Source organism: Taudactylus pleione, unplaced genomic scaffold, assembly GCF_031769625.1.
Source record: "Taudactylus pleione unplaced genomic scaffold, aTauple2 ptg000711l, whole genome shotgun sequence".
Classification (NCBI taxonomy): domain Eukaryota; kingdom Metazoa; phylum Chordata; class Amphibia; order Anura; family Myobatrachidae; genus Taudactylus; species Taudactylus pleione.
Window position 1 is genome coordinate 4,741,961 of NW_028285113.1, and position 22,847 is coordinate 4,764,807.

Genomic DNA, 22,847 nt, shown 5'->3' on the forward strand with positions numbered 1-22,847 from the left:
CTGACGGAAATTTAGCCGCTCTGTTTCTTGGTCCATGTGCATCTCGTGACTCGGGGACCCGTCGGCTGTTGATTTTGGCTGTGGCTATAACAGTTCACCGCGGAGGATTTCACAGCAGTAAATAGCGGTTAGCACTTGCCCTCTGGTGTATCTGGCTGATTGGGGTTTGTAGATTTGCCAGAAAGTAGCTGTATGACCGTGGCTGTAGGGATCCTCCACAGGATGATTTGCTAAGGCAGTCCCCAGGTCATCAATTTTTTTACAGTTTGCAACAATAATGGTTACAGGCAGCAACGCGTTTCGTACCCACCTTAAGACTTTTTTTAAACAAGCGTTGTGCACTCCTCCACATGGGCATGCAGCACTGAATAGGTTTTGGGAGCAAAAGGGGACACGAAGCAGTTTATTGTTTCCACAGGATACAATCAAACAGCCACTGTGATGTTGCTGCTATTGGCAGATGCCTACAAGTTGGAGCATAGCAGATGTGAGCAAGGAGTTAAGTCCTCACTTTGATTCAAAACCAAACTAGATTTTATCGAATATAAGAGGATACACGTGATAGAAGACAAACAGTAGTCAATACGATATGGTATCAATCCCTCTTGAGCTAAGTACTGTACAGCCGTACAGCACTATGACGCTCCAATAACACAGTGACAGTCTTGTGCACTTGCAGATTCTTTTTATACAGATGTAAATAAGTTATGCACCTGGGGTCTAATCAGTCTGACCTTTTACTGAGCAATGTGATGTTATTCAGAAAGATGAGTCATGCACAATAACACACAGTCCCGAGACAGCAAATAGCGATTAACCATTTAACTTCATATCAACAGCCATGTCCCTGACCCTACTCAAGCAGCTGCAACGTTGTGAGGCATGTAATGTTGCTGTACAGAGATATCCCTGTGAAAATTCAAGTATGCTGCTGCTTTAAATAAGACTGTATACTGTAGCTAGTGTCTCGATCTTCAATACACGCAGGTTCCATCCCTTTTGTCTGATGTTACTGTAGCTATCATGTGTCTTGTACAAAACTAGCTGAATTGGAGTAAATCAGATTGATTGGACACTTAAGCCATTCCGCACTGTACCAGCTCAGCAATATGCGCTGTGCACTGTATTCCCAACCTTTTATTTAACGACAGCTGAAAAACAAGAATGTAATAAGTAATAGGAATCAAGTATTGACTTGAGTAGCAAGCAGGCAATATTGTTTATCATGTACGGCAGTGAATAAGGTGTATAATGTTACATCTGCTGTAAATTTCCTGCATTCGCTTTATCGTAGGCGGACTCCTTAATTGATAAAGAACATCAGAATTTCTCAGACGCATCTCTGGAATATATATTTAAAGTCCAAGAGGTACAAGAGAAGAAGAAGTTTGAATTTGTTGAGCCTGTGAGTATAATTGTCAATATATTTTCTTCTATCCTTTTTATTGTAATTCTATTAAATGTTTGATTACTTATACATTGTATGCTTGTAGCATCGCTGTTAGGGATGAAACGGGAGATGAGGGTCATGAACATACTAATCAACATTTAGGCAGGTGGCATCAGGATAAAACAAGCAATGCCCCCCAGTCTAACCAAACTGCTTAGTTTTGCCCCTATTCACCCAGAAGTTACTGCTTTTTAAAAAAAAAAAAAAAAAAACTTCAACCCTTTCAAAGTCTGCAAATTGGGACTGACTGCCAAAAATGGTATGCATAAATAAGTGTGTAACTACTGTAGACTGTGCTGTACTGTACTGTAGACAATTTCTAATTGGTAAGCCAGCATGCCAAATAATGTATTACTTAGGTGTAAGTTGTTTGGTAAAACCGAGTGTTGCACTCACAGGTGGTTATTCAATTAGGTGCGAGAAAAGCAAAAATCATGAAGCTTTGGAGAGAGATAATGTGGATAACTTATATCTGTACTCGGCTGGTCAAGTCTGGACTGAATCATTGGAATGGTTGCTGACTTGTTCACCTGTTATGATGATTGGCCTGGTCAACTGTGATTGGATTGCCAGCAGTTTTAATCAGATGCTGGCTCTTGGGCCTGTGTGTGTTGTTCAGTTCTGGCTGAGTCTCCCACAGGATTCCATGTTTTGCCTGGTCCCTGGTTCTAACTGTTTGCAAGCTGCCTAGGAAGGATTGCTGGTTTCTTCATCTGCTAAATATGCTGGATACATTCTATTACATATTATTGCTAGCAGATATACACCTGGCTAATATACTACTCTGAATAGTCCATGTGTTTGAAATGTCTTATCCTACAGTTTGCTGTATATCTAAATAAATTACTGAGTTTTGCAATTACTCTCATTTTTATTGAATTATCATTCTGGAATTATTATTATTGTTTTAAGAATGTATACATTATGTAGTGAAAATATTACTGCATACCTTTTTGTTAGTTGCTTATATATAAGTAGCTAAATTGAACCCTTGTTAGATACTAGATTGCTATTGCAGTGATGTTAACTGCAGGAGAGTATTCTGGTAATCACTGATTAGGAGTGTTATTTGTGTTACTACCTCAATTAGCTTTAGACAGACTTCTTTTGTCTAGTTTGGGAAGCTAAGCAGTAAGGGTTTGGATTTTTTTCCTGGATGGGAGACCTCCTGAGAATCTAGGTGTAGTTCCCTATATGAGTTCTTAGAGTGTCACAATTCTTTGTCTATATTTTGATACCTGTGCTTCCTACACTGTTATTACTTTAAGTGCGAAGTCTGGGCGGCAGCCGAGTACCTAAGAACAAGTGTGTGTTCCAGGAAAGGGGGTTGTTATTTGCGAAGGGCACTTTGTTTAGGTTTTGTAAGAACAAGGGTTGAATTGTATGTCCCAGTTGGATGGACACTGGGGCCAGAATCCTGATAGCACAAGCTTTCACATCTGGATTTGTGCAAAGTACAGTACTTAATAGGGCACACTTACTACCCTCAGGCATTAATACGCTCCTATGCAGTGGGTATGATGATGCAAATAGCTTTATCACGGCCCACATCCCCCGAGCTACACTATGATGCAATTGTCATTGCAGTTCTCATTGCCGTATAGGCACAGGCGTCTTAAGAAAAGAGTGAGCCCCCTCTCATGCTGACACATGCACCGAGTAGACTCTGGCACTGTTGTAGAGGCTACTGCTCATATCTCCGGGAAAATGGCGCCAGTTCCATATTCAGCGTGATTTCTCTATTGTATGTGCGCATATCTCTGGGTATATGGCACCAGCACATGTTGTAACACTACTTTGACGTAAGGTAACCAAAAAAGTTTTAGACCACTGCTATGAGATCCTCCAATATTACCCCACCCACTAAGTACAAAAGGCACTGCTCCTGGACCTCCCACCCACTTTAAGATTGCAGTCACCTGTGTTATAAACACCCTGCTCATAAATTAACTATTTCAAAACAGGTGACTGGAATCATAAATTAAGAGGGACGTTCATGAACAACTAGTGGTTTTTGGACTTTGAGCAATCAAATTACATAAGCCTCTACCAGCTGCCCTTATCAGCTGTCAGAATATATGCTCAAAAGAAATTAAAAAGTTTAATTAACCTTTAGAGAGAAAATATATTATACGGTGGTTTCAAAAAACAGGTGATTAAGTTGACTTTTTCCTTTGCAAATAGATCATATAGATGACTTAATAAATATACTGTATGTTAAATATGGTGTTGAGAAGACAGTCGTCTGTATTACTTGATTTGAATGATATAGATTAAAAAACAATGATACATATGTCCTGGGAGTCATTAACCACATCGGGTTGGAATTATTTCTGCAGCAGCAATTTGCAATATGGTAATGATAGTATATAAACATTGCAAACAATAAAAATACACTGAAATGTAGTGTATGCAGTAGGCAATCCTGTCCATATGAGCTTTCCACCTAAAAAAAGAAGATATGTGCTCAAAATGTATACAGAGAAAAGACGTGCAAAAAAGTGCATTACTGTGCACTTCTTCATTCAGATGCATCTCCAGGTCAACAGCATCAGCACCAGGCTTCAGTGGCGTCGATATGGGGGTGCGGACTGCACACGGGTTTCTGGGTTTAGTCATACCTCCCGCTTTCAGCGGGACAGTCCTGCTTTTCTGGGACTATCCCGCTATTCCACCCATGCGCTCCATTGTCTGCGGAGGGGTGGGGGGGGGGGTGGAGGAGGAGTTAGAGGGGAACACTGCATGTCTCACTGCTGCCCTGCAGAGTAGCGGATGAATAGATGCCGTGTTCATCGGTTCACAGTGCGGTGAGAGCCTGCAGGCAGTCCAGCATCTCCGGTAGTGCTGGGCACAACCCCAGTGTGACGAATATGGGCACATGCTGCAAGGCCATGCCCCCTTCTCACAATGCCACACCCCCTTTCCGGCCACACCCCCTTTCCGGCCACACGCACCTCCAACGCACTCAGAGTCCCAAATTCGATCCTGAGAATGTTGGGAAATATGGTTTAGCAAATACAAAACAGCAGGTGAGAATCAGTTCTAATACACCAGTAAGTGCAGGATAATTGCAAGCAGGAAATGCACATTGAGGCCACAGGCTGACAGCAGATAACAAATATATGAATTATAGCAGGACAAAGGCAGGAAGACGATCATAACTGTTGTTATGTAATAAAGTGGTTAAACACTACAAGCTGTCTCTTACAAATGTGTTATTGACTGTGCATGACATCACATGTCTATTGTGCATGACTCGTCACATATCTGAGTCACCAAACTTAAAGGTCAGGCCAATTAAGACTGCAGGTGCAAGACTTGTTTACTCTATCAAAGGTCCTGCATGTTCCCAAGCCTGTCACTGTGTTATTGAAGCATCATAGTGCTGTACAGTACTTAGCACAAGAGACTGATACCTTATCATATTGACTGCTGTATCACCTATATCCTGTTATCGTCAATAAAACCTATTCTGGTTTGGAATCACCGTGTGGATTAAACTCCTTGCTCACATCCGCTACGCACCTACCAACTTGTAGGCATCTGCCAGTATATACAATCCAGGGTCTGGTGACAGGTATCCAAATATTATGAGCAAAGGCAGAGAGGAGGTCACGTACAGAAGCTAGGATGGAAGTCTGTGAGAAGACCAATCAGCTAACAATCACTGTTAGGCGATGTACCCTTAAATACTTTCAAACAACCTGATTTTTCGACAGTCTGAGCTGGGACAACTTTATGCAGAGTAGCAATTCCGCAGATAATGCTGATGTGGATGTCTGAATCTGTATAAGAGCAGAAAGGCGAAGGTATGCACAGACTAATGAGGTGGATCACTCATGAAATAATGGGTAAACGATGCGATCTGACAGACCATGAATGCTTAATGTTTGTTGGCATAAGCAGCAGCGGTGAGTTCATCAGCAAAATGGCTGCACTGGTGAATTGTTTGAGAGCGGCAGGTAAAGAGTTTACAGAGTGGATCAGCAGACAAGGCCTGGGTTGCGTTCCTGAAAACGGGGACATGTCGTCCCTGTTAACTAGGAGTGCGGAGGCCAGGGTCTACATCAGTGTTGGCTAACCTTGACACTCCAGCTGTTGTATATATCCCAGCATGCCCTGCCACAGTTTTAGCATGCCCTAATAGCAAAACTGTAGCAGTGCATGCTGGGTTATGTAGTTGCATAACAGCTGGAGTGTCAAGGTTAGCCAACACTGATCTACATCATAGGACGCAGATTTCCTGGCCTCGCAAGCTGTGAGGAGCCGGCCAGGCTGAGTAAGATTCAGCTTATGCAGCCTGGTTAAAGCAGCAACCATTTATAGACAATACACTCGGACCGCAGATGCATGCAGGGGGTGTTTATTAACTGCAGACACCTCCTGCTGCTTTTGCATATTAATGAGACGCAGCAGCGGCTCCTGCCCTCTTACCTGAAGGGGGGCTGCTGCTAGTCTGTCCGTGGCCGGCTGGGTCCCGGCTCCTGAGCAATGAATCTGGCAGGCGGTGGCACCGCGCATGCGCATAACACCGGCTTCTGGGGACTGCATTGTTTGCAGCCCCGAAAAAGCCCTGTAGGGCTGCCCAAAAGGCTAATCGCAGCCCGGACTGGCAGTGCCAGGGGGAGGAGACACCTCCCCCTGAGGCTGCCTGTCCTGTGCGTGACTGGCAAGTGAGGCTTCCAATGAGAAGCTACCTCCAGTCACAGTGTAGCCAGTGCAGTCACGGACTGGACTGGGGGTTCTGCAGCCTCGCAGCCCCTAGGTAAAATCCGCCATTGATTAGACGGTATTGCACATCCACTTCCTTGCCGCTGTGCAATACCGTCCACATCTGAATCAGGCCCTAAGTAGGCAGATGCATAATGACACAAGAGCCATTACAACGCACCTTGTCCAGCCTAATTAATGACTTGCAGGCCACCATCAAGTCGCATCCACCTCTTATGAAACGTTTTCCAAAAATCTGAATCCACCCGAATTTCGGGAATCCGGACAGATCCGAGTTGCGGTTCTAATCTCCCGAGGAGATCCGGATAAATCTGAGTCACGGTTCAGGTCTTCCAGCGGTTCAGAATTCAGATTTTAATTTAAAAAAATTACATGATTTTAGCTGTTTTTTTTTTTAATTATTATTATTATTATTATTATTATTATTTATTTTTTTTTTATTATTATTATTATTATTTATTTTTTTAAATCCAGATCCAAAACCAAAACACTAGAGGGTGGTTTTACAAAACCAAAACACGAAGATAAATCCAGATCCAAAACCAAAAGACGGGAGTCAGCGCACATCTCTAATATCTAAATTTGTCCTTTCAAAAATATTTTACTTTTGGAAAAAGTAAATAATCTGTATTGATTTCTCTCTGTCTTATCTATATAGCAGCCAGGCAGAGGATGGGGGGTAAGCTTCTCATGAAACTGAAAATCATAATAAAATGAAGTTCTGCTGGAGGAGTGAAATTGTTCTGTATTGTGAAGGACAAACGAGTCTGGCTCCACATTTCAGGCCTATATTTCTTACATCTGTCAATGGAGCATTGTGCTTGAGTCTGTATTTGGCAAGTTCTGCCCGGCATCACCATGCATGAAATATCGATTTCTGTGCTGTGCTGCTATCCACCGCCTTTTAATCCACAGTAATCACAGCAGAAGGGGTTTCTTTGTTGAAATTTGGAGGGGATTAAAGGGCATTGCATACAGAAAGCAAACTCAGCAAATCATGGACCTGAGGAGTGCTCAATACATTCGCACTCGCTGATATCTCTTCATGCTATCTGAATGGTGTTTTTTTTTAGTTTTTATAAAGGTTGGGGGGAGTATTAGTGAAATATAATGGGATGGGGCGTTTTGCATCCATCATTGCGCTGTACGGACCACCATGCAAGCGGTCATTGATATAGATGAGATTAGCCTGCTACCTTCACAGAGCTTATATTGTTCATCTCTATTAGAGTGCATCTTGTGTTTAAAATTCTATAGGGGTCTAGTTACTAAGCAGTGTTAGGAGACAGAGTGAAAAGTGATAAGGTGCCAGTCAATCAGCTCCCAACTGTCATTTTTCAAACAGCCTGTGAGATGGCAGTAAGGAGCTGATTGGCTGGTACCTTATCACTTTTCACTCTGTCTCCTAACACTGCTTAGTAAATAGACCCCATACACTTTTGAATGGTTTAAAACTAGCGTTTAGATTGAGAGACTTTAGGAATAACTTGGTATCATGACAGCTGAAATCGACTGAACTGTTTTACAAGCTGCAATGGTTAAAAGCTCGCTATTTCTATTTTTAATTTTACATTGGTATTTATCTACTGCAAATATCTATATAATTTAACAATGTGCTAAGGTCTGTACAGTCTACAACATGCATGTGCAGTGGGAGGGAACGGGGGGTGGGCTGGAGGAGGGATATAGAAGGGGGTCAGCTGGCTTATAGGTGGTCCCTTCACTAGTTGTTAACTAATAATATATCATATAATTCATGCTGCAATGATTTACTTACCATCTATAAATGTTGCTAATTCTCTGCACAGAAAATAGATACCTATCAATTATTTTTCTGGCCCATAATCCCCTTACTGGTGCTACCTGTGCTCTGTGCGGCAGCACCAGTAAGGGCCCTGCTCCCAATATATAGACATGCAAACTCTGGACAGATAAGACATGCTCCCAATCCAGTCTGCCATGCCCAGAATAGTACAGTTACCATAGTAGGGCACATCTGCCCCCGGGCCAGCACCCAGGGCATGTGATGTTGTGATGTCACACACAAGCTCCAGGGAAACACTGAGAGCAGGAAGATGGCTGCTGGGCGTGTCGTAAGAACGCACTTTTTGGCTTTCCATCTCGTTATTATGTCATCTGGGTAGTAATGTAGAAAAAGGGTGGTGGGGTGCTACTCTATGGTGCCTTCGTGGGTAGTGACTGTACTACGCCCTTGAGTTTGGGGCAGCAGGAGCAGTTGCACACCCCTCGTTTCTGTCTTGCCCCGGAAAACACCCACTAACATGTCATCTCCCACTTCTTTGAGGTCTAGGACTGTTCCGGGATAAGGTCAATTGCAGGCTAAAGTGCCTAATGTGCCGATAATCTCTGTGCCAATCCAGTGGTCCCCAGGATTAGTAAGGGTGCCCTGGAATACGTAGACTGCTAGCTGGCACAGATGTTGTATTGTGGTGTTTTTCCACATTTTCCACTGCTAGTATGTGCGCATGCGTACAAAAATATGGGCACAGGCCTACAGCAATATGGACACCTGCGTACAGCAATATGGGCACCTGCATACAGCAATTTGGGCACAGGCTTACAGCAATTTGGGCACAGGCATACAGCACTATGGGCACGTGTGTACAGCACTATGGGCACGTGTGTACAGCACTATGGGCACGTGTGTACAGCACTATGGGCACGTGTGTACAGCACTATGGGCACAGGCGTACAGCAATTTGGGCACATGTGTACAGCAATTTGAGCACATGTGTACAGCACTATGGGCACAGGCATACAGCACTATGGGCACAGGCATACAGCGCTATGGGCACAGGCATACAGCGCTATGGGCACAGGCGTACAGCACTATGGGCACAGGCGTACAGCACTATGGGCACAGGCGTACAGCAATTTGGGCACATGAATACAGCAATATGAGTAGAGTTTTGTTCAGCACTGAATTGCTCCTGTGTCACATACAAACTTTTGCTAATCAGGCTTTCAGAGCATGAATAACATCTCTTTGATAGAACAGTTAGTATCACCTCGGGCACTTTGGATTAGTGTAAAGCACAAAATAGCATCTTGAGATAAGGGTTTTAACACTTGTCAATTCTACCTTCTTAGCCAGCAGCTTCAGACCAATTTTTTTTTTGTAGTTGCGCTTACGTATGGCATAGTAAATTTAATGGAAGAGATTAGTGTAAATCTTTTTTTGTTTTAATTTATGTTTCAGTATAAAATCATTTTCCATTTCCAAGTCGCTTACACTTTAGGCATTGACCATAAAAACACTACTGTTGAAATAAAGGGCCTGATTCTGAGACGGACTCAAGATCAAATGCGGATGCATCCCGCGATTATCAGCAGACTGCGCACTCACCAAAGAGCAATAGCAGACTGCGCATATGTATCATACGCCACTGTTGGAGCTGTGCAGCACAGCCTTTGTTCCCTTGAGCATTGTAGCCGCCAGTCACTAGGACCCAACGACTCTCCATGGAGGTCTAACCTCCAACATGCGTCTTCTGCACATGCGTCATTCCCCCTCGGGATCCTGTATGACCAGACGTGTCCATGAGTTACTGCCTACACGGGGAGCCCTATAAAGCCTTATAGAGACCCCATAGCCCTGTACCACCTACAGTGCGTGTGCATACACTTGGTGCACTGCAATGTCCAGCATACTGTATACGTTCCAGGATGCATCTGACATACCAGTTACAGCCTGTACCTGTATTAATCCTGTGTCCTATGCTACCTGTTCCTACCTGTTTAGTAAGCCAACACCTGGTTAACTTGTCTGCTGTGGGGACTAACCTCCATTTGCACACCACTGCGCACCCAGCACCAGCGTATACTCTGCCAATACTCTCCATCCGTGAAATGGCCATTTCTGGGAGGCAACTGAATGGTTACTGCGCGGTCACATGGAACAGGTCCTTCTCTTGGGAGTGTTGTGGTCTTGTAGCCCAACTTGCGTCGCATGCCTGTCTGTGGCATGCGGATGGAGACGGGACACCTGTTAGAGTTGGATCGTTTGTACCCAGCATGGGGTGGGTGCATGTGCCGATACTAATGATGATGGTGCGACCAGAAAAACCGCAGGCGGTGCGATGCATACACATGAATCCACAAGGAGACTCGCATAGGCAGACGGATACTCGCATTAGCAGAGGACCTGATTCACTACTGATCGCAACTGCGATTATGCACGCAATCGGCCGATTGTTGCGTACTGTGCATGCGTATGCATTGCGTGTACCGGCCATTGCTTTTGGAACTGCGATCGCAGTGACTACGCAGACCCATTGTAGAGTGATTGACAGGAAGTGCCGCTTGTGGGTGGTAATGGGGGGGTGGTCGGCGGAACCCAGACGTGCCATTGCATTTGAACGCTGTTGGATGGGCATGCATAAATTAGTCACTGCGATGCCATATGCAGCCTGAGTACTCATAGTGTGCGATGAAGTTAGCAATTTCTGAGTAAGGTCAGAGCTTGTGCAAATGTGCGTGAGGCTGCGATGGTACTCGGTGTTACCGATGGTTTCGCAGTCTTGCTAAGTATTACAGATGTGTGTAAGGTAAAGTGGGCGTCCTTATGTTGTGCTGCGACGGCATAGCGATCGCAATGGATTAGCATATCATCGCAGTGAGACTGTGTGCGTAATCGCTATTGCGATCGCAATTGTGTTCCGTAATGAATCAGGCCCAGAATGAAGTAAACCTGGCAGGCATGGGCATTCGCATATGGCAGAGTTGGGCGCATACTGTATAATCCTGTGTGAATGGGATCTACATACAGTATCTTTCTCTGCAAAGTCATTTATTATTATTATTATCCTTTATTTATATGGCGCCACAAGTGTTCCGCAGCGCCTTACATAGTACATAGAACTAATAGGTGAACAAGAAACAAGTAACTTACAGTACATTACAGTGCAGGACAAGGACATTGCTGCAATAGCGATTAAAGCACTCACAATAAGCTGCCGGGAGTTGGCAGTCACGTGTTAGGTGCCCTAATGGGGAATAAGGAGCAGAAGAAAATGTAAAGAGAAGCACATGAGGGAAGAGGTCCCTGCTCGTGAGAGCTTACATTCTAATGTTACAAAATAATGGTGGCACCTCTTAACACCAATTGCATCAGTGCCACCAAGAGAATTGATAAAATCGGGAAAGTAAAAGTAACTTTCACACAAAAGATATGCCATTAAAATGGGGGTTGGGTACAGGATGCCGGCGCTCGGGATCCCGGTGGTCAAAATCCTAACCCTGCCCCTCTCCCTACCCTAACCCTCCCTTCCCAGTGCCTAAACCTAATCCTCCCCCCCTTAGTGCCTAACTCTAACCCCATAAATGCCGACTTTTAATCTGCCCTCCCCGGGAGAAGCCCGGGGAGGGCAGAATTGCGTAATTACTAGAATTGCGTCATTAAGCCCCGCCCCCTAATGACGGACCGCGGATTTCAGGTAAGTTTCTCCCCATTCTGCCCACTTCACTAGGAAGTGGGCGGGATGCAGGAGAAGTGCCTACACTGCCGGGAGTGCGGTGGGTTACCCGAAAAAAAATGGGAGCCTCACGCTACTTTTGGGAGTGTAGGCATATATGCCTAACCCTCCCCCCAACCCCAGCACTTACCATCAGGATGTCATCAGCCGGGATGCTGGCGCCGGGATGCCGCCAGGTATTGGGCACACAGATAGGGACAGAATGTGCACATTCTGAATGAATATACTGCAGAATGTGCATAGATGCCCAGGCTCGCACTGATAAGAGGCATATCTATAATATGTATGTGCAGCATACATCCCAACGAGTTGCCGTTATATTGACGGTGGACGGGATGCCGGCAGTTGATATACTGACTCCGGTATCCCACCGCCCAGCAAAATGCAGACGTCAGTATCCCCTTAGGGATCAGGATACCGGCGTCAGAATCCCGACACCCGGCATCCCGATCGTAAGACAGCGGAGCCAGGTAAGTCTTAGCTGCAGGGGGAGAGGGTTAGGTTTAGGCTGCAGGGAGTGGTGGTTAGGATTAGGCACCCCGGTGGGAGGTTAGGGATAGGCTCACCCTCCCCCTTGGCAGGGTTAGAGGGGGTTAAGGTTGGGCACTCCAACATGGAGGTTAGGGTTAGGCACTCCCCCATGGAGGTTAGAGTTAGGCACCACCAGGGGAGGGTTGGGGGGGGGGGAAGAGGGGGAGAGTTAGTATACTTACAGCCGCTGTCTGGATTCTATGTGCTCGGGCTGCCACTGTTGGGATATGAACCGGTGGCTACTGAGCCGCTGGTATTTCATACCAAGCCTATCCCAACATGTGCACGCCTTAGGGGACATGGACGCTCATTATGAGGGCATCACCACTATTGCTTGCCATGTTGAGAGTTCTTGAGCTTCTTCCACTCATCCATTTGTTTTTAATATGCCTAATGGAGTGTTTGGGGTCCCGGGCGGACCTCACGGCGGAGTGAACTGGGCAGGACTTTGACCCAGGGAACCTGTTCTCGATATCACATAATAAAATTTTATAACTTGAAGTTTTATACCCAGGCAATGCAGAGTACTTTAGCAAGTATATATGACAGACTCACACTGATACACCGACTCATAATGACATAAGGTCTATTTAGCTTAAACCTTTTAGCAGAGAAACAGTCTGACCCAATTTACCAAGCTCCAAAAACTATAGATTTTCTGAGTTTGGTCTCCCTTAAGTACTGTAATGGTATTTTAAGATGGTGTTATCCATTGTAGCCTATAGCCTACATTACATTACCGAATCAGGTTTCAGGAGAGGGAGCCTTTGGACCACAAAGTCTGATACATTGTTGGAAGCTCTCGCCACCACCAGCACCGACACTGTGACCTCCTTTTTGCCTATCTTGGAGTGACTGCAGATGCCGCTTGCTGCAGCCACACCATGATAAGGGTTGGGTATGAGATCCCAGCAGTCAGGAAACCGCTGGTCAGAATGCCAGCAGCAACACCCTTACCCCTAACCCTCCCTCCCCAGTGCCTAACCGTAACCGCCCCACCTAGTGCCTAAACCTAACCTTCCCCTCCCCACACTCTATACCTAACCCTCCCGCCCTGGTGCCTAAACCTAACCTCTCCCCGTAGTGCCTAAACATAACCTCCCCCTCCCCGCACCCTAGACCTTACACTCCCTCCCTGGTGCCTAAACCTAACCTCCCCCCTAGGGCCTAAACCTAACCTCCCCCGCCCCGCACATTAAACCTAACTCAGCCCCCTAGTGCCCAACCCTAATCTCCTCCCCCTAATGCCTAACCCTAACTTCGCACCCACACCCTCCCCCTAAAGCCCGATACTTACCTCGGGATGCCGGCGGGATTTCTGCGCTGGTTTTTCACCAGTCGGCATCCCACATGCCGGGATGCTGACCATATCCCCATGATAATACAACTTTACTGTTTCTCACTACAGAGATTGACGTTTGCCCTCAGGATCATGGGTTAAGAGCTTTAACTGAGTCCTCGCGTCCAGTCGCTGGTGTCAGAATGTGCCGAGTATATAAACAGATTTTGTAGTTAACATGTACTACTGTATGTAAACAAGCTTAATGTATTATGAGCTGTTTTCATACAGGTGTAATTGTAGTATAGCTATAGATTACCACTCCCAGGAACGGCTGCGATACTGTTGCGGCTAGATCCCCTTCAGCTACAGGGCCCTGACGTCATTAGTTACTATCCACGTGGACGGAATCGGTATGATTTACCGCCGGCCGCAAATCCCGACAGCGGAAGCCCGGCAGTGAAGATCCCGACAGGTAAGTATATTTTCTATTTACTAACCTACCCTATCCCCCTAACCCTAACCCTCCCTTAGGGGTGCCTAACCCTAACCTCCGCCCCAAGTGCCTAAACCTAACCCCCCCCTTTCCCGCAGCCTTACCCGGTCTCCCTGGGGAGGTGCCTAACCCTAACCCCCCCTTCCCCTAGCCTAACCCTACTCCCGGGGGGGCTGCCTAAATAAGTCCCCCCCGGGAGCCCCTAACCTAGTCCCCCCTTCCCGCTCAGCTGTCCACGCCCGGCTTACCTTCGATCGGTAAGCCAGGTGTTGGGCTCCCGGCGTAGGTCTAATGACAGGCGTCGGGATTTCGACGCCTGCCATTAGACACTTGCCGGGATTAGACAGCATACCATGTGGACATAGAGTGGGAATAGTAGCCAGTGGCGAGCGAAGTGAGCCCTTGAGGGAACAAATTTCTACTATTGGTAGCCAGATACTACAGTTGAGACAAAATAACAGCGCTGTCAGGGCATAGAACCGCACTTCCGCCCTCACTCAACGTCACGTCCGGGTCCTTTAGCTGAAGGGGAACTAGGATCAACCCTGCGATACATACTCACATTTTATCAGCACCTTCTGCTGCTGCTCTGCCCAGATGAAGATGTGAAATCAATGGAATATATTTCCTATAAGTAAAATGCGCGCCTCTTTTTGTTTACGTCTCTCACCTAGTACAAGCTTTCGCTTTGTGGTGTGCGCATTGTTTCCTACTAATGCCTGGATGAAACCACGCCGGAATCAGATTCTTCTAATACCGCCATACGTGCCCTTTTGTGTTATACAGCTGAGCCTTGTTTAGATTCTGCATATGAAACCCATGTATATGACAGAATTGACTCTAAAGGACAAAGCTGAAATTCCCTGTCGCATCTAAAACCAAACTGCAATCTGCCCTCTATCTGAATAAAATGGTTAGGCTATCTGAAGTTCACAAATCCAATATAAAACAAATGCACCTATTCATATATGCTGAATCGCTGTTCATCTTTTCCACAAAGTGCTTTAAATCATCCGAGTTTGTGCAAGGGAGGCAGGGTACTGTAGCAGAGAGGAGCTGGTTTCACTTGAAAGAGCTTGGGGAATTAGTGCATTGAAAAATGGTGTCATGTTATTTGAAATGGAGTTGATTAGATATATTTACTGTTTTATTCATTTATTTTTAAGATTAGGGGGTTTATTATGTAGACCCTGCGCAACCAGCCATCCCGCTGTTGTGGGACTACATATCCCAGCATGCCCTGCCACAGTTTTAGCATGCCCTAATAGAAAATTGTGGCAGTGCATGCCGGCATGTGTAGTTCCATTGCAGCTGGAGTGCCACAAGTTTGACACCATTGTTAATAAGCTTTTTTTGAGTTACTGTACATTAGTCTTCAAAGACAGCAATGGTAACAGTGACATCTTCAGGTAACGAGAAGGTACTACAACAATAACAACAGTTGATAGAAGCATAACTTTCAGCTGATGTTTTATCATTGTATCATATATAGTGAAACATAGTGATTTCTAGAATGTCAGTCATTTAAAAATAAAACAAATAGTTTCCTACCTTCTAGGGATGTGAATACAATTTCATAATAACTGAAAATAATATTTCTGGAGATGTGACATGAAAATTCAAGTACCGTTACGGTGATGCTGTCAGATTTATCATTTGTAATCCCATAGTCCTTGCATGATGGACATTACAGAAGACCACCATCAGTCCAGCATTTAATGTTGGTTAGCCAAACAAATTTTCCAGAGGCATTAGACCTGTTTACCAAGACTCCTAATGGGGAGGGAGCTAAATATTTGTCATAGGTATTAGTATGGCTTTCATGGACCATACAGTTCAGTAATGGGCCTTTTTATCAAATAATATTTGCGGGATATTCCCCAAAAACTGCAGTTTTCGGGGGATGCCCACAAACATTAAGGATTTTTCCTAACGAAGTCGGCACTATGGGGGGGGAGGGTAATGCCGTAATTTGCGGGTAAACGGCAAGGGAGTGGGGCCAACATGACGTGTTTCTATACACACGATGTCATATTTGCCCCACACCCTCGCAATCGAGCCGCAAATCATGGTATTCCCCATTAGGGGGGGTGTCCTAATAACACGTACTACCGGACCCCGCCCCCACCTCCAGTCAGCGGCATCTCTTCTCTGGGCTTCTCCTGGGGGAGAGAGCTGAAAAGTAGGTAAGTATGCCTTAGTGTCCTATAGATGTGCATTCGGTTGCTGCGTTGCACACCACAAACTTCATTCCATCAGTAAGACAGGAACTTCACATCACTACTTTGTGCTACTGTGCGACTCTACTCCTTAAACTACTTAACTTTTTGACTCACACTGATACAGCAGCAGGAGAGCACTTTGCAGCAGTAGGCCCCGCTCCTGTGATTCTTCGGTCTGTGGTGAGGGGATGTAGTTAATCTACCGGCGGCCGGGATGATCGGACTAAAGATAGGTGTCGAAGGTTTAGGGTGCGGGAAGGGGGGTTAGGGTTAGGCACCCCTGTGTGGAGGTTAGAGTTAGGCACCACCGGGGGGGAAGTTAAGCATCCCTGATGGAGGGTTAGGGGGGGACAGCGGTAGGGTTAGGTGACTTACCGCCCCTGTCGGCATCTTCATTGTTCGGACCTCCGGTGTCGGGATATGAACCAGCTATTCAGCTGCCTGGATTTCATACACAACCCGTGGTGGGCCTAAATGAGTCAGTTCTCATAGTTTTTGCATTATATTTCACACTGTTCCCTCCACATAGACCCGCGGATCATGGCATTACGGTCACGAGGGGGCGGGGCTCCGATTGTGGGCCACCCACTGTAGAGATGGAGTCAACTGCCTCCTTCTTAGAAGGGTAAGAGCATAGGGATTGTGTAAAACCGCACTAGCAGAACCCCCTTCCCCCACCCCCATGTATGCGCCACTTCACATGCAGCCTTGTCCTCACTAACATCACATATCCCCTGAAATGTTCTGTGATAGTAGGGACCCTGCTCCTTTTTCTACGTAATTCTCAGTCTGTGGCTTCCTACTGTCTCCATTCACATAATGTCACTGCCCCTGCCATCACTAACCTATCATTAGTCCCCTGATATTCTCTGCACTGCTTTGGGACACTGGGCCTGATTCAGACCCGCTCGTAAGCGCAATGCGCTCGCAAGCGGGTCGATGTTGGCCCAGTGCGCAGGCGCACGACGGAGCCGGCTCCGTCGTGCGCATGCGCGGGACCCGGATAGCGGCGGGCAAACAGTCGCTCCGGGTCTCGTACCAAAGGGGGCGTGCTGTCGATGTTGAGTGATAGCACGCCCCCTTTGGTGGGCGGGCCAGGGGCGTGGCTGCCCAGACGGAGGCGTTCCCATGGGAACGCCTACCGTCTGGGGCCGGCCCAACTGACATCACAAGTGATGTCAGTGGGAGTGCTTTCGGCTCTGGTAGAGCCGAAAGCACTCTAGGGCTTGCGGCAACGAGACCCTACCACAAGGGTCTCATCACAAGTCCGATGGTCAAGACCATCGCGACCATCTTCCTGGCCATTCGCTATAGCTGTGGGTGGTCACCCACAGCTATGCGAGTAGCCAGGAGGCTGCTCTAAAAATACAGAAGGCCGGCCCTGATTCAGAGCGAGCGTTCTGTCAGAGCATCCGGCTCTGAATCAGGCCCACTGCTTCTTCCACTATATAACTCTCAGTCCCTGGTTTCCTGCTTACTTTATAACACTGCCCCTGTTACTGAGTGCCACAAGGTCAGCGCGCTCCCTGAAATACTCTGTACTACTGTAGACAGTCCCATTACCTGTTTCGTTAATATTATGGATTCATAATTGACAAGCAGGGAATGGAAATTAAAAATACTGTATAATAATATAGATAGACCCCAGTGAAACACACTTTAAAAAGGCCGTAAGTTCAAATTTAATTATTATACAGTGGTAAATTATATTTGGTAGGGCAGCAATATAAGTTTTCTTCACCATGAAAACATCAATATTTCTAAGAGTTTTAAATTGTTTTCTGCTTTATACATATTTGTATAAGGGTTTTGCTATTCCATGGCGTTTATTCCTAAGCATATTAACAAATACTGTAGCTTTGTCAAGGATTCTGGTGGCTCTGCATGTGGGTTTCAAATCTGCAGTAAATACAAGGTTGACATTCACTGAGTGCTAAGACTATGGGCCTTCTATAGAAAGGGAAAGATTCCTGGAAAAAGGTTACGATTGGTGGGAGGGTGTAGTAGGAAGATTGTCTCTCACATGTATCTGTCATCTGTATTTCAACACTTAACCTTTTAATATGCCATAGTCATTAGTTCACTTTAGTCTGTGTAAAAGAGTGTAGCTCCTGGCAGCTATTTCAAATGTCTTTTTCAGATTCAGCAGATCTTCACCTCGTTCTTATCTATTATTATGTGTGTTTCTACTTTACAGAGACAGTCACATTCAGACACCCCAGCAAAGGATACTGGGAGTTGTAGTTCAAATCTCTTGGATGCTGCAATCTGCTTTGAAGGGAAATAAATACACATTAGACACGTTCATGCTTAAGGGGTCTAAAAAGTGGAGGCACATATAGTAACTGTTGTAATTCCTACACCGTTCACCTGATTTGGATGTAATTACCCTCAAATTAAATCTGAAAGTCTGCAGTTAAAGCACATCTTGTTTGTTTCATTTCAAAGCCATTGTGGTGGTGAACAGAGGCCAAAATATGAAAATGCTGTCAATGTCCCAATATTTATGCACCTGACTGTATATTGGCAAATCCTAGAGGTGGCATAGGTGTCAGTGGTGTGTGATGGAGATTAGTACACTTGGTAGATCACTTAACCAGGTCTTAGCAGTGATGTGCGGTCAGGTGAGGCAGTGCCTCACCTGTCATACTTAGGTATACTCCAGAGTTTTGACTATAAAAATGCAAAGAAAATATTATCAATATCTTCTTTGTATTATTCTAATAATTTTTATAGTCAAAACTAAGGAGTTAAAAGTGTATTTTCCCTTTTCCGCGCACACACCCCTGATCAAAACTCACCAAATTTCCAGCACTATGTACTGCTGCACCTTTGTATAATGCCCACATGAACCCTCAGGTTCATATACAGTATGTATGTGTAAATCTGGCTCTGATACCAGCCAGTGCCTCCCTAGCCATTTATCTCACCGCACGTCACTGGGTATTAGGTTTTTTAACCAGACAGAACAGGTTTACAGGGCAACACAGGGTTAATGCAGCAGGTATATAAAAGGCATACAATGCAGTATATAATATTTGCACCAGATCCAGCCAGGAACGTATAGAGGAGCGCAGGTGGTGTGTGACAGGTGGGGGAGCACACACCTGTGTCTGTACATACAGTGGTATATACACGCTGGTTCTGTAAGTGCAGCAGTAAGGCGTTGGTGGTGCAGCGGAAGTGACTACAGTCTGTAGCTTGCGTAACGTCGTCTCTATACTAGGTAAAGTATGGAGACTCTCAAAGGCACGTTCTTCCAGCATGGAGGACAGAGCTGAAGACGCGTGGATACGTCACGCATGCGCCGTATCACACAACGGTCTGAGGTAGCGCCTCTGACAGTCTGGGGGTCCTAGTCCGTGGACGGAGAAACAGCGCAGCGCACTCTCTCCTAACATTTAATACATTTTACAATATAAACTAATGTAAACTGGAAAGGAGAACAGTCCCAAATACATAACCTCCCTCAAATACTCACTCCCTTGTATCCTGTAGGCCAGGGACGTATTAAAATGGGAGGGGGCCCATGTGCAGTCTCCGTCCGGGGCCTCCTCCTCTATCTCCGGTGGCCGGCAGCACAATGAACGCAGCACCACAGCAAAAGACTCCGGGCCTGATTCAGAGCCGCTCGCTCTGAATCGGGGCGGGGATTTTTTATTTATTTTTTTCCTCCTGCCCGCTCGCTAAGCTGTGGGTGCCCACCCACAGCTTGTGCGAGCGGGCTGGAGACGGTCGCGAGTATCGCGACCATCGGGCTTGCGACGAGACCCTGGGGTAGGGTCTTGGCTGCCGCAAGCCCGAATGGACTCTCTGCTCTAATAGAGCAGGAAGTCCACTACTGACATCACGAGTGATGTTAGTAGGGCTACCCACAAACGGCAGGCGTTCCTAAGGGAACGCCTGCGTTTGTGCAGCCACCCCCCCTCCCCGCTTACAAAACGAGGCGAACTGTCAATCAACATCGACAGCCGCCCCATCTTGTAGCGAGCCCCGGAGCGACTGAACTTCAGTCGCTCACTGGGGCTCGCGCATGCCAGCTGCGGCGCATTCTCAGGGGCCAAACATCGACCCGCTTGCGAGCGGATCTGAATCAGGCCCTCTGAGCACTAGTCTAGTCTACCGCACCAATTTCCTGGTGATCTCCGTACCGCGCATGTGCAAAACACTGGGAAAATGGCCGCAGCAGTGATTTTTACAGCAATGAAAGCACCGACGTGGGACTCCGGAGAGGTAAGTATTAAAAATATGGGTGCATGCTGTGCGGTGTGGGTCCCCCTGGACCCAGGTGCCCGTGTGGCCCGCACCCCTGGTGTAGGATATACCTCAGCACACAGACATCCAAGTGCCAATCACCCCATGCCACTCCCCCAACGCTCTGCATCAAAGCTAACCTGGCTCACATGCCTTCAGGCCAACATAGCCTTCCATTCATTTTTTTAAAACCGCTTTCTAGCTACAATCACATCATGAGAGAATTAGTAATATTTGCTGTAGTCATTGTGAAAGGAACACACGCTTTTTAAACATTCTGGAGCCATTTAATGTGATGAGGATTTTATAGATTGTAAGGGTTATCTTCCATAAGTATCTTTATTTAATCACAGAAACTTGCATTTATCCCTTTTATTTAAAAGCTGCCTGCATTTTTCTTGAGTGGCATTGTATAAACAAATTTGTGCACACTTAAGTCAGAACTGTCACTGTGATTTTGCCTAAAACTTGATTTGAAAAGGCATCCGAGGTTCTCAGAAATGTTATTACCTACAGTCAGGATTGGATTTAGCATTCAGTACAGTTACTGTATGTCTGTGCCCAGGGAGGTAGAGAGATCCAGAGGCAGCTTTGTCCACATTTATCTGAGGAGATGATGCAACTATTTTATCCTCTCACTGGACCCGAAGATAGGAATGCTCTGGGGCAAAGGGGTGTGGCTAGCAGATAAGTCGGCGCTTTATCTGTGTACGCCGACTTGCTCCAATGTTGTATGCCCAACACTGACTACAGCTGCAATAGTCACCACTATGCTTACAGTGAGATTGTGATAGGAACTCCTATACGTGCGGCACTGAAGATGGCGTGTACTGCTCCGTCTGTGATTAACTACATAATTCTAAATGAGCCCCAAAGCAGTTACGTAGTTGGAAATCTAATCTACACAGATGTGGCCTCACTCATCTTTGCTGCCGTTGCAACTTGCCGCCGCACACGTGATGAGAGTTGCGCACCAGTAAATGGGCATGTGCGTCTTTTTTGCTCCCACGATCCATAGGATTGCATGGTACGAATGTTGCCGCAGCTTGTCGTACTGTGGCGTATGCATCTGCAGCACATCGCATGCCGCGATGTCTGCACACATTTACCACATCGGCGGCAAAGATGAGTGAGGACACATCTGTATGTACAGTATTTGTGTGTGTGTGTGTATATATATATATATATATATATATATACATGTTTATTACAGTTCATCCTTACATATACAGTAGGTGTGGGTTTCTGTAATATGAAAACTAGATGAAAGATGCACGTGTAATGAGTATGTATTCAGAGAATAATACATGGGAGGAATTTTATACTGTCAGAGACCGTTTGCACAGTATCAGCCTTTATTGAAAGGAAGCTGGTAACGTGAACTCTATCACAGAGGCCAGTATTGTGCTGGGAATGCTGGAAATTGTGATATGGAATAAATACTCTGTTTGCTTTTAAAAAAACATGACATTGTAACAAGAAACAAATAAAAAAATAAAATGTTGACATAAAATTAGTGATTACAGATCGGTTTATAATGTAGCATGAACCTTTGCAGAAGTTTGGGTGTGTCTGGTACACAACTTCTCAGCTCACTCTACAATATGTTACCATTATACCACAAAATGTGTAGCTGATTCTTTCATTGTTTATTTATGCACAGTACAGGCTTACCAGGCAGGCACTGAGGCTGTGTTTGGTCTTTTCAACGTGATTTCATGGTTTGTTAATAAAGATAAACACACACGAAAAGAACCCCAGATGCTAATAAAATGTATGTATGTATATATATATATATATATATATATATATATATATATAATCATTTGTCACAATTACAGAAGAGTGATGTAATAATCAAGTGTGTAAGTAATTACAGCAGCATGCTCCATATAAAGCCACTGCAAGAGGTGAAACCATTCAGAGGAATTACCTGGGCACTTTTTCTTGCTAATTTTATGATCCTTTACTGCTGCAGTTGCTCAGTGTCCCCTTCTGGACTGAGTATTGCAAATGGAGACTTTTGTACACCGTTGCTGCAGATGGGGTGTACCACTGTTTTTGATTGCTCCTGGAGCATCCCTTTACCCCTGTGTACATTAAACACTGCTGCCGGAGCCCTCTCTATTTTAGTGGTTGGGGCTTGTTTCTGATGCAATATGTGCCAAGGTGCTGCAAAGTGTTCATGCACATCAAATTTCACGGAGACGGAGCGAGCTGTCGATGTTGATTGACAGCTCGCTCCGTTTGCTGGGCAGGCAGGGGGTGTGTCTGGCCAAACGGAGGCATTCCTTTCGGAACGCTTGCCATTTTGTGGGCGGCCCCACTGACATCATCAGTGATGTCAGTGGGGAGCTTCCTGCTCAAACAGAGCAGGAAGCTCCCTGGG

At 45.8% G+C, this 22,847-nt stretch overlaps 1 protein-coding gene across 1 annotated transcript in view; it reads left to right on the top strand.

Moving 5' to 3' along the window:
* ARHGAP42 (Rho GTPase activating protein 42) overlaps positions 1 to 22,847 on the top strand; it is a 332,632-nt gene that overhangs the window by 216,260 nt on the left and 93,525 nt on the right. Inside the window, exon 6 of the mRNA XM_088456728.1 lies at positions 1,295 to 1,405. Coding sequence (XP_088312854.1) covers positions 1,295 to 1,405 — 111 coding nt within the window. The remainder of the gene's footprint in view (positions 1 to 1,294; positions 1,406 to 22,847) is intronic.